This window comes from Hippocampus zosterae, chromosome 1 (assembly GCF_025434085.1).
Source record: "Hippocampus zosterae strain Florida chromosome 1, ASM2543408v3, whole genome shotgun sequence".
Classification (NCBI taxonomy): domain Eukaryota; kingdom Metazoa; phylum Chordata; class Actinopteri; order Syngnathiformes; family Syngnathidae; genus Hippocampus; species Hippocampus zosterae.
This window is the reverse complement of record NC_067451.1, coordinates 3,084,274-3,099,370: the sequence shown is the minus strand read 5'-3', so window position 1 is coordinate 3,099,370 and position 15,097 is coordinate 3,084,274. Positions and strand designations below refer to the sequence as shown.

The window sequence follows — 15,097 nt, the reverse complement described above, 5'->3', positions numbered from 1 at the left end:
GAAAAAAAAAAAATCCCCCAGAAGGACCGAGTAGTCGCCCTGCCACGGGCGCTTCGGGATGCACTGTCGCTGGCTACAATTTTGCAGACGGCCTGCTAAATTCCCGTGAAGCCAATACATTAATGAGAGCTTATGTGGTTAGCACGTCGGCTTCACAGTGCAGAGGTACCGGGTTCGATTCCAGCTCCAACACCTCTCTGTGTGGAGTTTGCATGTTCTCCCCGGGCCTGCGTGGGTTTTCTCCGGGTGCTCCGGTTTCCTCCCACATTCCAAAAACATGCATGGCAGGCTGATTGAACTCTCTAAATTGTCCCTAGGTGTGAGTGTGGGCGTGGATGGTTGTTCGTCTCTGTGTGCCCTGCGATTGGCTGGCAACTGATTCAGGGTGTCCCCCGCCTACTGCCCGAAGACGGCTGGGATGGGCTCCAGCACCCCCCGCGACCCTAGTGAGGATCAAGCGGTACGGAAAATGGATGGATGGATGGAATATTAATGCGAAGACAGACCGTTCAGAATTGAGAAGGAAAAGGGCATCCTGCTCATTTGCAAGCCAGATTATCTTGCATCCCAGATAAAAAGATAGTTCCTCTTTTTTTAATCGTCATCTATTGCAGAGAATGAACTATAGCATTTTGAATGTTAATTCCACTGATAAGTTAAAGTTCATAGTTGATTTTAAAGCAGGAGTCTCGTCTTTTAAAGATGAATTTTAGCCTTGGGTGTGCCACCGTTGCTTTCTTACAGGTCACGTACCAGTCAATGCACGGAGGTATATAAAACAAATACCCCCCCCGAGTGAATTGAAAATGATACATAATACAAACGATAACGTAATGAATAGTATGTTGAGAATGTTTCCAATCATTTTTATTTAAGGGCACAGCAGAAGCAGATGGTTCAAAAAACAAAACTCAAGCTGTTCATTGTACAAGTGGTTGCTTTTTATTCGTGAAATTGCACATCAAACATGGGGGAGTGTATTTGGTACATGTAGAGTACAAAATGACCTGATATCCCCTGTAAAGTGTGAAAAAAAATGTTGACACTTGTCATCATTTGGAGCTTTTCCAAATTATCACGTCTTCATCAATGCCGTTAGTACTAATCGCGTCTTAACCATACAAAAATGCAAAGTATAAACCGCAAGGAATTCCAGGCGGCAGCAAGTTGTCTCAGCCCATGAGGAGGCGGTGCACTTGGTGCAGTTGCTGCTGCGACAGGACCAGACGGTGGACTTGCTCTTGTCCACGAGTGCAAGGAATGGCAACGCGGCCCACAAACACCGTCCCGCCCTTCTTCTCCTCCTTTGCCTAAGGTTAGAGAAAATTATGATTTATTTGTATGCGTGTGTGTGTGTGTGTGTGTATGCGATTTTTATTTTTCACCTTGACGAAAGAAGAAACCGGGAAGGTTGCAAAGTCGGAAGCAGCTCTTGCTCCATGCTGATTGGACACAATGTGTTCAGCTACTTCACCCTGGAAGAAAAGAAACATTATTCGGACGCGCATTCAAATGTTGCGCAACCAACATTTATTTTTTTTTTTTTTACCTTGAGTTTAGCTAGAGCGTTGCTGAGGTTGTGCAGTCGGGTGGTCTGCTCCAGCAGCTGCGCGCTGGCGCTGACTGGAGAAAAATGAAAGGAGGAAAGGTCAGAGTTGGAGATATGGTGGGGAGGGGGGGGGGGGAAGATAATCGGATGTGCCGCCACACCGGACGTCTTCCCGGTGATGTCCACCACTTTGACTTCTGCACTCAGCTTGAGAAGAGTCGCCAGCAGCTGGTCTGTGCGGCGGTAGATGCCCATATTCAGTCCCTCTGGTGGCATGGAGCTCTCTTTGGACACCTGGGGCAGTTTGGCCGGGCACAGTGGAGGCAGGGAGGCCAGCTGGGCGCTCATCTTCTCTGCCTAAACGGAAAACACACTCGTTGTCAAGTCAATGGAAGATACTTGCATTTAAAAAAAAAAAACTATTTTGGGTTTCCCCAGGACACCTTAAGTCTGATGTTTTCGTTCTTGAGGCGTTTCAGGCCCAGCCTCTGAGCTTCAAGCTGCTGCTGGAGCAGAGGAGAGTCCACCACTTGCACCGAGCCCGCCAGTGATTGGGACATACCCACTGGGGGGGGGGGGGGGGGGGGGGGGGGGGAGGATACGGCCACAATGATTCAGAGTTGGAAAAGATCCAGCTTTCATCTCGGCTATTTTCAAAAAGCTACCTCCTGCGGGAACCACGGAAACCATCCCAGAAGCGGGCACACCTCGCAAGCCTTCGATGGTCATCTTCGATTGGTTATTGATGCGCTGTTTCAGCTCTGCTTTCTCCGCTTCCAGCTGGTCGATGTCGGCTTGCAGCGCATCCATCGTCTCCTCAAATTCCCTGCGGGGGGTGACACGTTGAGCGCGCTGGCGCACAAAGACCCAATGATCATCTCACTTTTCTTTCTTCTTCAGCAAGTCGAGGTTCTTGTCCAGTTTGGTCTGGATCTTCTCCACACGCTCATCCGCGTCCTTGGTGGACGTGTCCAGCTTCTTCTCCAGCAGGCTCAGACGTACACTGGCCTCGCTCAGCTCTTCTCCCTGCAAGGAAGGAAACGCTTACTTCTTGACCTTGCGCACAAAGCCAGCCTTTTCCACCTGAGCGCCCACCTTGATCTTGAGGGATTTCTTGAGCTCCTTGATGGCCGCTTCTCTGTCCTCCAGCTTCACTCCAAGGCCCTCCGCATCAGTCATCTCGGCTCTAACTGTGGCTGCTCTCGTTTCCACCGGAGGACTCTTGAGATTCAAATCACATCACCAAATTAAAAAAAAAAAAGGCTACCATGTACCGATTCATCAAAGACAGAAAGAGACACCCAAGTACCTTTCCCTGTGGTTTGTCGGCGTCGTACTCTCCTTCTTGCATGGCGGTGGCCATCTTGTTCATGGTAGCGACGATAGCGCTGCAAGATTGACGCAGGCACTCGGTGCCATTAAGACCATGTGCGCCATACACCTGCGCGCAAAGACGAAAGTTTCCTTTCAACCCCCGACCTGGTTGTAATTTAACCCAAATGGAACGTTTCAGACGATTCCCGACCTGCTCCACAGCCTGGCACGCCGCATCCTCCAATTTGAGCGGATTGAGTCCTTCCTGCTCAGCTAGCGGCGCCACCATCTGCGCTCCGGCCGCCGCCACCTCCTGGAGCACCGCCACCACGCGGGTCAGCTGCCGTCTGCACTCGGTCAGCGCCTCAGACACCTGATGGGGACAACAGGCCACGTTTGTGCTCAAGTACTCCATTGCAAGTAAGCAGCCGTTCGCGTTGACACCGCGTGCGCGTTATCACCTGCGGTCCAAAATTGAGAGCGGCCGGTGCTCCAACGGCTTCCGTTCCGGGCATTCTGCGGCGGATTTTCTTACAAAACTGCTTGATGTCCGAGCAGGAAGTGTCCAGGTCCTTCAGGAGAACCGCCAGAGTGGAGCTCTGCTGACCCGTGGCGAGGAACGCACGCAGACGGGCGACCTCCACGCTCATACAGTCCAGGGCACTCTGGGTAAACTGAGGGTCGGAAGGTCAATTAAAGCCCTTGCAATGTTTGTTCCGGGATCACATCCTAAAACTGCACCAGTAAAGGAAGACCGGTACCTTAATGTGGTCTGATAGCTGCACGGTGCAGTCCTCTTTGTGGTCTGCCAGATGAACGCCGTACAATTGCTAGAAGGCACCGTAAAATGGACTCGCTGAGATTCTGTCATCGCCGAAGAGGACGCTCGTGAAACGCGGAGCGAGTTTTATTACCTGGTAATACTTGATGGCCTTGGTCAGCGGTTCCACCTGAACGGTCTCGTCCAACTGGTCTTTGTGCAGCAGGTCGATGAAATAGTCCAGGGAGCGCTCGTGAAAACTCATCTCCGAGTAGAGCGTGCCCATGCGCTTGAAAACCTCCACCGAGCACATGCTCAGAGCTCTGCAACCAGGCGGGACGGACGCCGTGAACGAGCGGTTTGTGTTGTTGCGGAAAAGCGCGACGTGACGACTCGTGGCTTACTGTTCGTATTTGTGCAAGGTGGCCTGCAGCAAGCTCAGGGAGTACACGAGGCCGGAGGCAAAACTGCGTTGTTCTCCCGGAGGCCCTTTGAGCGCCGTGCCTTGCGCCAGGTTCCCGTTTAAATCGAACTTCTCCTGCGCCTGTTTGCTAATTAGCTCCGCCTATGGTGGACAGGGGGAGGGGGGGGGGGGACAAGCGCGTATGCTACAGAAACCGGATGGACACGGCCACCTCGGTGCGACGCGCCGGATTAAAATGGCCTCCCACCTTGCAAATGATCCTGGGGATGAGCAGGAGCACCAGGATGCAGTCATGGTCTCCGCCGTGACGAAGGAAGGAGTCCGGCATGAAGGACGTGAGCAGGGACACCTCGCGGTTGAGCTGAGCCACTTCCATTTTCCGAAGCTCCATCTCGATGGCCTGAATGACGTGCATCATTTAAAATTTTATTATCTTTTTTTTTTAAACACGACGGACTTGGCAGAAGTGCCGTCCTTCACCTACCTTGGCGTATGCCTTAGTCTCGGCGAACTTGATCTTGAAGTCGAACAGCTCCGCGGGAGGTTGTTGGACCTGTTCACTATTTTCATTCTGCTGGGTCATGAGCTCTTTGTTGGCCTCCTGCTTGCGTAAAATGAAAATCAAGCTCCCGAGCTTCTGGTCTGAAGCACCGGTCCGGGACGCGCGTCCACCTGCAGTCTGTTGGTGAGCTCTCGGTATTTGTTGATGGTCTGCTGGTAATCGGCCACCGTCTCCTGGGCGGCCTCCACCCGCTTGTCTGCCTCCCGGACCTTGGCGCCGCTCAGGTCCAGCTGCTCCCTCAGCTCCATCTCCGTCTCCCTGGCGTTCTCCTGCAGCTCGTCGTTCATTTCGTTGATCGCCTCCTGTCGAGGCGGCAAGATCACTTGTCACAGAGCGACGGCGGCCGTGAATCGTATCCGTTTCAAGCCAGACTGACCAGATCGGTAACGGTTTCTCGCAGCTCTCTGACTTTCTCCTCCAGGTCGAGGTTCCTCTCCGTCAGGGTCTCAACCATCTCCTCTGATCCCAGCGCGGCGTCCACCTGCGATACGACACGGACGCTCAGACCCGGGTAAGCGTTTGCATTTTTGGAATCCCGGCGCGACTTTCACCTGCTCTTTCAGTTCGTCGACTGTGGCCTCGGCCTGCTTGACCTCCGCCTGCAGTTTTTCCTTCTGAGTCCGCAGGGTCTCCATCTCGGCATTCTTCTTTTCCATCTGTTTCTGCAGCTTCACGTGCTCCTGTTTCTCAGAGGCGGACAGGTCACGCATCCTAAGGAGGAAAAAAAAAAGATTCAAATTAATGACTTTTTTTTTTTTTAAACTGTTGTGTGTATGTACTCACCTGACCAAGGCCTCCTTCAATTTGCTGTTCTGCTCCTCGATCTGTTTAACGTGATAGCTGGAGGCGGCACCATCCGAGCCTGCAGGAGAAACCGAGAGTGCGGAGCACGTCGGTTCGGCGACGACTCCTCCGCGAGGCGAGCGTGCGACGAAACGTTACCTTTCTCCGAAATGTCATGTCGAAGGATCTCCAGGTCCATGGACAGCTCCTCCACTTTCTCCTTCAGCGTTTCCACCTCCACCTGCAGCGACTCCGCTCGCTCTTCGGCCATCTCTTTATCCAGGGTGGCCATTTCGATGGCGTCGGCGGTGTCCGACATCTCCTCCATATAGCGGTCCTTCGCCTCCTGAGCGTCACGTGCTTCCTGGAGGAACAAGCGCGTTCGAAAATTGGGAAATCGACACTGTCGTGAGTTGATACGCGGAATCAATTCTGGTTGTCATAAATTGACGTTTACCCTCTTGGCTTCTTTGAGGTTCTTCTGCAGCTCGGCCTGCTGCTCCTGCATCTTGGTCTTCCACTCGTGCAGCTGCTCCAGTTGGATCTTGTGCTTCTCCAGCTCCTTCAGCTTGGCCTTGTCCTCCAAGCGCTTCATTTTCAGCGTCTCCAGTTTCTCCTCCAAGTCCTTGACCTGCGCACGAAGGGATTCCTCCTCCTGGGGGAGCCGTAGGAGGATCAAAGGTGGGTCAAGTCAACATTTTGCACTGCTTCTGTGGCATTTCAAGGATTAAATTTGACCTATTTGCTCAATTAAAATATTGTGGATTGAAAACGCGTACGACCTACAGCAATATCATCTCTTATTTTTGACCCACCTTGCTCGGAGTCGCTGGAGCAGAGGTTGCGGTGACCTCAGTGGGCGGCCCGCTAAACTGAGGAGTCGCAGGAGCGCCCAGCGCGCTCTGATGGGGGGAAAGGCCCATCTCACTGACATCGCCAGATGACAGATTCTCACGAGACGCCTGGCAATAAAAAAAGGTGGGTGGAGGAAAACATCAGTGCAACTCTTCAATTGTATTCGGCTTCGATCAAACATTTCACCACCACCCCCTCTCGCTGCGTGCCCTCCGAATGAATTCGAGTAAATCCCATCTTTGAGCCAAACAGGCCAAATGCACCCTCGTGCTCTGGAGCAGACGCTTCACCACTTCCCGTGATAACGCGACGTGGCGGAGCATACCATGAGCGGCAGCCTGCAGCGGCCCGGGGGACGGACCAAGAGGGAGGGGAGCGAGGTGGCTGATGCCAGACGCTTTGGCGTGCGCCACTGCCACAGTACGATCACAAAGAACGCGTGTTACTACGCGCGTCGCGTCGCAGATGTAAATCGGTGTCCTTTCCGCCTTTAAAAACTCAGAGATCAACTGTCACCATTCGCTCACCTTGGCAGAACGACGGGTAGAGGACTGGAGGAGAGTAGGAATGCGCGCACACACAGCCGGCGTCGCAAGGTAAGAGGTTAGCAACACAGGAAAGGCAAACCATGTGAGTGTATATTGACCGTTAGTTTTGGGTTGTTGTTTTTTTTTCAAGCCCCAGTTACTTCCACAAATAACACGAGTGGAAAATGAGTGCGTAACCTCATGCAACTGGAACAAAGTGCCTCACAACCTTGTACGTGATGACGTGTGCATGCTCCCCCACCTCCCAGAAAAGCAACAAAACTGCACATGCAAAAACAACGCAAACAAAAAAAGACCGCATGGCCAAACAAAAACCTGTTTTTGGAGCCTCGTGCAATGCCAATGCATTATTTTTTTAAGGGAAGAGATTAAGAACGTTAATAGTTATGCGGGTGGTGTTAACACAAAGCAAACTATAAAAAAAAAAAAATCTTATCAGAACCATTTCTACCTTCTTTGCACTTATGGGTGTCTGTGGGGGAGGGGGGGAAGAAAAATAGTATTTATGCAATTAACAAAAAAAAAAAAAGAAAAAAGACTGCTTTGTGTTTAATTGTGATTGTGGCATACCTGTTTAGCCGTTTTGGGAGTCTCTGGAATATCTGCTGGAACAAAATCACATGTTTGATTCCAACTTTTAAGGAGTCCACCACGTAAGGCACAAAACGGTCACCTCTTTGTCTCGGGATCCTGGAAGCGCCCGAATCGGGAGTGTCGGGGGATAATGCGCCCGAGCCGTCATCCACCACCTGGATCTGCACCGCCAACACACGACGAGATCAGTTGTTCAAAAGGCACAAATCGCCGCTTGCGCACATAAGCCGTCTTCTAATCTTACAAACCTGTGTCGGTCTGATAAATATTCCATGGTTTTCCTCACAGGTGAAGTAGCGTTTCCCCTGCACGGTGCCGTCATTCTTGCCTTTGGGTTCGTTGAGGATGACACCCACCCATTTCCCGGCGGCAAAGAGGGTCGCTCCGATAAAGGCGACGGTGCCACGCTGTCCTTTTCCGATCACTTCCACTACAGAACCAATCTAGGAGGATGGGGGCAGGTATTTCCATGAAAGCCTTTTAAACGTTGAACTCTTCTTCCTGTCAATATTTGCCAATTACCTTTGGGGGTTTTCCACTTTCCACAGTTCCCCCGGTGCTCATTCTGCTTATCAATGGGCTGGTTAGCTGGCAGGTTGTGGAAACGAAGGACAGAAAACAAACAGACACCAATGTAGTTAATATCTATTTTCGCATCCTTAGGTAGGAGCAGACCGGTCATAGTGGTCAGTTTCCCACTACTTAATTGATTTGGATCCATTTTCTTCAGAACAAGATCTGAGAACATTTCATTTCCCAATCACATGTCACAGATCACAGGAGTCCGCATAAAATCTTGTCTTTTACTTGCCCCAGTTCAAACAAAGACTCCCATTCAAAAGAACTTAGGTCGTGTTAACGCATGCTGCCGAATGGTTTTGACCACGGGGGGAATGGATTGAAAAAGGTCTTCTTCATAATGAGCAGGAGCAGCCCATCTTTAGAACCCGCCTCAAAACTCACTTTGGCATGACTCAGATTTGATCTTAGTTTTACTGTTTGGTGCCTACTACGATCTTTGTTACAGATTATTGCTTTATTGTTGTATACAGTACATGTTAGTTGCTCCATGTACAGCACTCTGAATGCTTGAAAGTGCTCTATAAATACAGTTGAGTAATACACTTTGGTCAAATTTGCTTACTTTTTCTCTCTTTCACCACATTCGTCATCATGAAGACTTCTACAATGCGGTGAGTGTCCCCAGTAAAATATTTATTTCAAATGACGAAATGTAGCGTTTTACTCAGGACTGATTTAGTCGAGTTACTTACCTGGGGCGTATACGAATGTCTCCGGTTCATAGCCATGGTTATTACAATCAAAATGCAAGGTAATTTAGAGATCCCGCCGCGCTCCAAACTTTCCAATTCAAGTGTTGTTTTTCTTCATAATCAGAATGATTTTCCTATCCAGAAAAGGGCGAGCATTGAAAGGAGGGGCCAAAGTGTCGCATCACTACACGTCACCGCCGAGATGGATAATACAATACAGTACATGCTGATTTATATAGCGCTTTCACAACAGCGGCAGCTGTAACAAAGCGCTTAACAAAACAGTTAACATAAGTAAAATAATAAACACAACACATAACATAAAACACGGACGTTCATGCAGTTCTATCCACTTTTCCATCGCACTGTAATGTTATGCTGATGAGCGCGATTAATTATATCACATTGATCGGGCCACCTCACTCCCGTTCTGCTAATAATATCCATGCTTGGTGGATTTGGTGTCATTTTATTGTGTTGTTTGGTCAACTGAATGCCTCGGTTAACAACACTTTCACGAAATTAAAAAAAAGTGATACAGCAGCAGCCCGTTTAAATGTCTGCCAGGGTCGTTCACATGCTTTTCTGCTCGCACACAATACGACGGCTTTCATGTCTGCTGGCGATCAGAGGTGCGTTTCCATCACAGCCGCCTCCTCTGTGTCAGTCTGGAAGTTGTTATGCTAATGTCAAAAGAGCTAATGCAACGTTGGACCTTTTTTTGGGGGGGGGGGGACAAACTAGAGGAAGAGCACTCGAGACACGAGTAGTTTACATTATGCCTCTTCACACTCACGCGTAAAATACAACCTTGAGGCGTATCCCCTTCGGATTGTTGATTCCAGCTGGTTTTCTTGTTGCTTCCTCGGTCTTTTCCTTGCTCCGCTTCTTCTATGGCCTTTTAGCCGGTGGGATTCTTGCGCACTACCGCCCCCTTCCGGTACGGAAAGGGGACAGATACTGTTGGACTGCAGTAGTGTAGTTACTATTTGTGAGCGCTGTGTTTATTAAATAATAAGATCCAATATTTATTCTAGTCTATTGACAAGGCGTGCTATTTCCTGTAAATGTAAAATTCCGATTTAGTTTTCAGCAAGGATCCATCCCTTCACTTCCGCTGTCCTGACGAGAACACAGGTTTATATGAAACATCGCCCCTCTGTTGCAAATAGGTGCACTACGTTCATTTGAGATTTTTTTTTGTCTTCTCTTAATGTCCAATGCAAAAGTAACTATCATTCTGTCTCGTGTTTCCTGTTTAATTATTAACTTTACTTGCATCTTAGGTTAAATAAAAATGCAACGACATCTCAAACAATGACAAATAATCATAATTGTGATTGTGCTAATTTCCAAAACTACTACTAAAAATAAGTTGTTCCGTAGTAGCTGTGTTGCGCGCTGTGCACCTCGACTTGTCATGATCCAGAGGCCCGGGCTAAACTGACCAATCAGGAGGAGGAGAGGCTGCGATTGTCCGGCTTGGAAGCCACACTCAGCCGCGCCACAGCTCCAGTGATCGGGCCGCGCAACTCCGTGGTGGTGGTGGTGGCGGCGGCGGCAAGCGCGTCACGACAGCGCCTTGACCTGAGCTATCAAACTGGGAACTGTTGCGGCAAAGCTGGCTAACACTTTGAAGGTGAATTACGGTGACTTTCCTAAAACTTTGCGTTATCTGTAGTTTCTTTTTCGAGCCTAAGACGGGTCGTATTTTTAAGATAGCGTAGTTACAATTTAACTTCCTGTTGTGACTTGCAAAATAAAGTTATTTGAGTTGAAACTGAAAGAAAATTGGGAGAGTATCGAGATTTATAGTGAAGGAAAGATTAGTTGGATTCCGGTTTTGTGAACAATTCCCCAGTTGGCTTGGCACTGTAAGCATTTGTGCCAGGAGGATTTTAAACGCTCCCGTAATTTCTCGAATGATTATTGCCAGTGAGACAGTCCAAGCACAAATATAAGCGACTCATTTAAAAAATATTTCCCTCGTACAAACAAAACTTGGGAAGATTCATAAACAGTTTGGTGTCGAATCCAGGGCGTGGAGCTGAAGTGTGACACGTTACGTCATTCCTGTGCTTTCATTCCTTGTCTGCACAGAAGAGTGTTATCGAAGTTCTTCAGAAAGCCACAAGTGTACACGTGTAGTTATTGATTCGTTTGTTCGCGTTGATCGATGTGGCTCCGTAAATGCAATCATAAAAAATACCAACGTTCAAAGCTTTTTTAAGTTAAAATTTTAAAAATCTGTATATATATGAATAGTATACATATAGTATAGTAATAGTATATATAATCTGTATACTGATTCTACATTATAAATCTCCAATATGTTTACCTCAAGCCACGATTTGCCTTCGCATTGTTAGGTATTTTTCAAGGCATTTCTGTGCTGTTTGGCAGAAATTTGAATTCCTTCGGAGAGAAAGAATCTACAGTACTGACTTTGCAGCTTTACAAAATGTCAGCAGGATGATATCGGCACAACGCCATGTCACTTATGAAATGCTAAAATTGATGCCTTCAATCAAGTCAAAACTCAGAACATTCATGAATAGTTTTGAAGAGTTCCTGCCTGTGTATTTTTATTTGTACTGATTAATTTAGACCATGTCTGACGTCGAGCTGGTCAAGAAAATGCTGAGAGTCATCCTACAAGCCAACAAGGGTGGAATGTCGCTGTCCCGTCTGCAGTCTGAGTACAAGGAGCTGACCGGTGAACAGATTCCACATAAACAGATGGGACACAGCCATCTGGACACTTTACTAGCCAGCATGCCCTCAGTCGTCCGCTTGGAACGCAGCCGTTCTGGAGAGGTGAGAGGTTGCTCGCAAACAGTCTGAGAAGATTTTGAGAATCAAAGTCACAAGTCATCACTAATATGGGCATTTGTATACCTGCAGATAGTCTATTTTGCTTCTGCCGACAAAGAGACGGCCCATGTTGCCAAGGTGATGGCTCGCCAGCGGACTTCCAAGAAGACTGGACGACCCCACATGGTCAACACCCAAATGAGGGTCAAACCCACGGCCCTGCTTGTCTTTAATGGTATAATCCAAGTCGTTGGATGGTTATAGTTAGGTTTACAAAGATGATGATGGTGGTAAAATAGTGAGGCTGTAAAATAGTGAATAATATTTCTTAACAGAAAAAAAACCCAGCAGGCATTGTGTGACTTCTGCGATTGGCTGGGAACCGGTTCAGGGTGTCCCCGCCTCCTGCCCGAAGACAGCTGGGATAGGCTCCAGCAAACCCCGCGGCCCAAGTGAGGATAGGCTGAATAGAAAATGAAGGGATGGACGAATTGTGTGACTTAAAACTCATGAGTGTGTGTGTGTGTGTGTGTGTGTTATCTTCGTTACTGGAATTGTCACACACTCAACAATGACTATGCTTCATAATACTCTGAAGTGAGATCATACGAACAGTTTTGCAGTCAGACCCATGCAGTTGCCGCTCACATATAGCCTGATGTGACGTCTCCACACAGACACTCCTCTGGTGCTATCGTTTGCAGCTTCTCCGCTAGAGAGTGTGATTCCGCAGAATACGAGAGGAGTCGGAGAAGGTGGTGGAGGGTTGAGGGGGATATTGTAGGAGGATGAGACAGCAATGCTGGGGTAGGGCTTGCGTTGGGGCTGGAAAAGGAGCCAGTGAGAACACGAGATTGAGAATTAGCCGCGAGACAGCAGCAGCTGAATCATGCATCAGCCTCTCCATCGCTCCTTCAGCACCTGCGATTTTGATATTCAGGGAGAGTAAGCGCTCGGACTGTGAGCGTGCCGACATGTCGCTCGTCTGCAGGACGTAACTACTACGTACGTACGCGTGGCTGGATGTCTGATTGACTCAAAGTATTTGGGAAATGTTCATGGGTCATTGTGACTCTTGGTTGTGAGCAAAAGGCAGACTACACCCTGGATTGTTGACTGTGGGCGTGGAGGGAGGGAGGGAGGGTGCTTTAAATCAATACAAAGGCGAAAGATCTTTAAATTAAAAGTGTAGTGTCAAGAGATGACCTCTTGTATGACACATGCCCTCCAATCCGACACCGCCTTGTCTCAGCATCCTGTGTGTGTGTGTGTGTGTGTGTGTGTGTGTGTGTGTGTGTGTACACGTGTGCCTCGATGCAGCAAAACCTCAAACCTCCCTGAGGCAGCCGAGCCACCGCGGACGAGGTGGCGTGAGAGGCGGCGGCGGCGGCCGAGGCTCCGGACATGGAGACTTGAGGCAGTCGAGGGATGTGAGGGATGGCCAGACGGAGGGCAGGACGGCCACAACACACAACACACCCAACAGGTAAATAATATTAATAAACACGTGGCTCTCTGGAATAAGCTCCAGCCACGGTTTGACTATTGACTCAGGCGAGCGGGGGTGGGGGGGGTCAACCACAACTGACATCATCGTCGGCCTTCAGCAGCACAATGGGACGTCCTGCTCCCAACCCGGTGGTACTGGCGGGGCTTCTGAGCCCCGAGTAGGCGGGGTGTAAACCTTCCTAATCCCCCTTCTATTCTCTGGTAGATTAAAGCATCCGAAGCAATACAGAGCGAATCAGCACATCCAATGGAGCCCTCTCGATCTTTCATTGAGGCGGCAGGCATGTGGCGCCGCGCATGTGTGCCCGCCCGTAGGACCTCGATTTGCTTCCGTCACAATTGGAAGTTGTAAATTAATCACCATGGAAATAATTCATTCATTCATTCATCTTCCGAGCCGCTTGATCCTCACTAGGGTCGCGGGGGGTGCTGGAGCCTATCCCAGCTGTCTTCGGGCAGTAGGCGGGGGACACCCTGAATCGGTTGCCAGCCAATCGCAGGGCACACAGAAACGAACAACCATTCGCACTCACACTCACACCTAGGGACAATTTGGAGTGTTCAATCAGCCTGCCACGCATGTTTTTGGAATGTGGGAGGAAACCGGAGCACCCGGAGAAAACCCACGCAGGCCCGGGGAGAACATGCAAACTCCACACAGGGAGGCCGGAGCTGGAATCGAACCCGGTACCTCTGCACTGTGAAGCCGACGTGCTAACCACTGGACTACCGGGCCGCCCACGATAGAAATAAATGGGGGGCAAAATCAACAAACAACAACAAAAATAAAACCCAAAGTTGATGCTGTCCTTGATCTGCAAATTGAGATTTGATCTGCTTTGACTTTTAGCTTTGGGCTCTTTGCGACGTGAGCCAGAATACTTGTTATTCTTGGAAAATTTAAGACTAAGGTCCCCCTGTACAGGTCGGAAAAGAGGATGACGCTCCCGTCACGCTTCCAGAAGGAGGTCCAGGCTCACCTCTCCAGAAACTCCCAACTCACCACTCGTAAGTCCGATCGCCTTTGTTTTGTCTCGCTGAATACAGAGCAAGAGAGAACACCGCTTGACACTTTTGCAAGCAAACTTTTCACCTTGATTTATTTGACATCAGGTTTTCGTAATCATAATAATAATGACAATAAAATATGTTACTGTCGTCATATATTTATGAATTAAGGTCGACGCGCAGCAACAGGTGGATTATTTTATTATTTTTTTACCTGTGACATCACAGCGCACGGTAAGATCAAGTTTTTATCGGTCAAACATAAAAATATCAAATATTTCAAAAACCTGATGTGCTAGAGAAAAAAAATTAATAAAAGCATTTTTGAAATCAGGGGTCCAAAATACGCTCAGGGACACACACACACACACACTTTAGAATCTTGCGTTGTCCCGATCGCCGTCTGCATTTCAACATTGTAAACGCGTCCTGCCGTGTCCTCGCCTTCCTCCAGAACCTTCACACTCGAATGAGAATCTGGACTGCGGCAAAGGCAAAGCCTACAACCCTCAGCAGGTCCAGAACTGCATCAAGGAGATCCTGTCCCAGTACACCAACGGCCTGTGGTTGTCCAAGCTGCCGCAGATCTACAAAGAGCTTTCTAAACAGGACCTGCCAACCGAGGCCATTGGAGACCTGGAGACCTGGAAGCACATTTGCACTGTACGTTCTTTGCCTATTTCCTGCCACCGTGTCAATCAAAACGATTTCCTAATCGCCGTCTTCCTCTCGGTCCAGGTAGAGAGAACATGCGGCAGTAAGCCATCTGAGCTTCTTCTCTACCCTGCCAAGGAGCAGAGCACCACAACCGTCCCCGCTTCCGCGGGTGCCCCGCCCTCCACCCCGCCATCAGACAAGCCCCCGCAATCCCCCGAGCACCAAAAGCCCCAACTTAAACGCTCCGGCTCACAGCCTCCTCCGTCAGAGTCCCCTCCGTCGCCTCTTCCCCGCTCCCCACCGGCTCCCCTTGGCCCCGAGCTGAAGCAGAAACTGGAGGAGCTGCTGCAGAAGTATTCCAGCGGCCTGTGGGCCCACGCGCTACCTAAGCTCTTCCAGGACACCTATAAAGTCAGTCGGGAGGGGCGGGGGGGGCAGGGGGGGCA

The 15,097-nt window shown here is 49.4% G+C and overlaps 2 protein-coding genes across 9 annotated transcripts in view; one reads left to right on the top strand and one right to left on the bottom strand.

The window, feature by feature from the left end:
* Positions 1-919: 919 nt before the first annotated feature.
* dctn1a (dynactin 1a) lies at positions 920-10,355 on the bottom strand. 6 transcript variants are annotated; one of them, XM_052067009.1, is made up of 31 exons: positions 8,664-8,740; positions 7,912-7,977; positions 7,638-7,832; positions 7,469-7,550; positions 7,366-7,397; positions 7,247-7,267; positions 6,775-6,798; positions 6,573-6,659; positions 6,208-6,354; positions 5,850-6,047; positions 5,552-5,756; positions 5,393-5,471; positions 5,161-5,320; positions 4,986-5,090; positions 4,720-4,911; positions 4,532-4,648; positions 4,295-4,447; positions 4,028-4,188; positions 3,778-3,946; positions 3,625-3,693; positions 3,325-3,537; positions 3,075-3,236; positions 2,859-2,990; positions 2,645-2,770; positions 2,433-2,575; positions 2,215-2,375; positions 1,993-2,114; positions 1,711-1,906; positions 1,550-1,623; positions 1,386-1,475; positions 920-1,310 (listed from the first exon to the last, which is right to left on the bottom strand). In XM_052067009.1, the coding sequence occupies exons 1-31, from the start codon at positions 8,697-8,699 to the stop codon at positions 1,173-1,175; spliced, it is 3,855 nt and encodes a 1,284-aa protein (XP_051922969.1). In that variant the 5' UTR covers positions 8,700-8,740; the 3' UTR covers positions 920-1,172. The 6 variants fall into 6 exon arrangements, with proteins under 6 accessions (XP_051922969.1, XP_051922960.1, XP_051922953.1 ...); XM_052067000.1 differs by lacking the exons at positions 6,573-6,659; positions 8,664-8,740 and adding an exon at positions 10,112-10,355; XM_052066993.1 differs by lacking the exons at positions 6,573-6,659; positions 8,664-8,740 and adding an exon at positions 9,460-9,797.
* Positions 10,356-11,239: 884 nt separating this feature from the next.
* Positions 11,240-15,097, top strand: part of tdrd7b (tudor domain containing 7 b) — a 221,898-nt gene continuing 218,040 nt past the window's right edge. For 2 of the 3 annotated variants that reach the window (XR_007962592.1, XM_052067021.1), the window contains exons 1-6: positions 11,240-11,480; positions 11,568-11,712; positions 12,798-12,963; positions 13,912-13,994; positions 14,449-14,657; positions 14,733-15,062. Coding sequence is in view for 2 of the 3 variants with exons in the window: in XM_052067021.1 (XP_051922981.1) it covers positions 11,274-11,480; positions 11,568-11,712; positions 12,798-12,963; positions 13,912-13,994; positions 14,449-14,657; positions 14,733-15,062 (1,140 nt within the window). In the remaining variant the exon portion in view is untranslated. Of the gene's footprint in view, positions 11,481-11,567; positions 11,713-12,248; positions 12,483-12,797; positions 12,964-13,911; positions 13,995-14,448; positions 14,658-14,732; positions 15,063-15,097 lie in introns of those variants that run through there. The other variant, XM_052067033.1, reaches the window with a different exon arrangement.

Excerpts from the sequence above, each read along its gene's own strand:
- dctn1a (XM_052067009.1), bottom strand. The coding sequence starts at position 8,699 with ATGGCTATGAACCGGAGACATTCGTATACGCCCCAG. Across the intron at positions 7,551-7,637 it reads TATTTATCAGACCGACACAG|ATCCAGGTGGTGGATGACGG; the intron begins GTTTGTAAGATT and ends TTGGCGGTGCAG. Across the intron at positions 7,268-7,365 it reads CTCCCAAAACGGCTAAACAG|ACACCCATAAGTGCAAAGAA; the intron begins GTATGCCACAAT and ends CCTCCCCCACAG.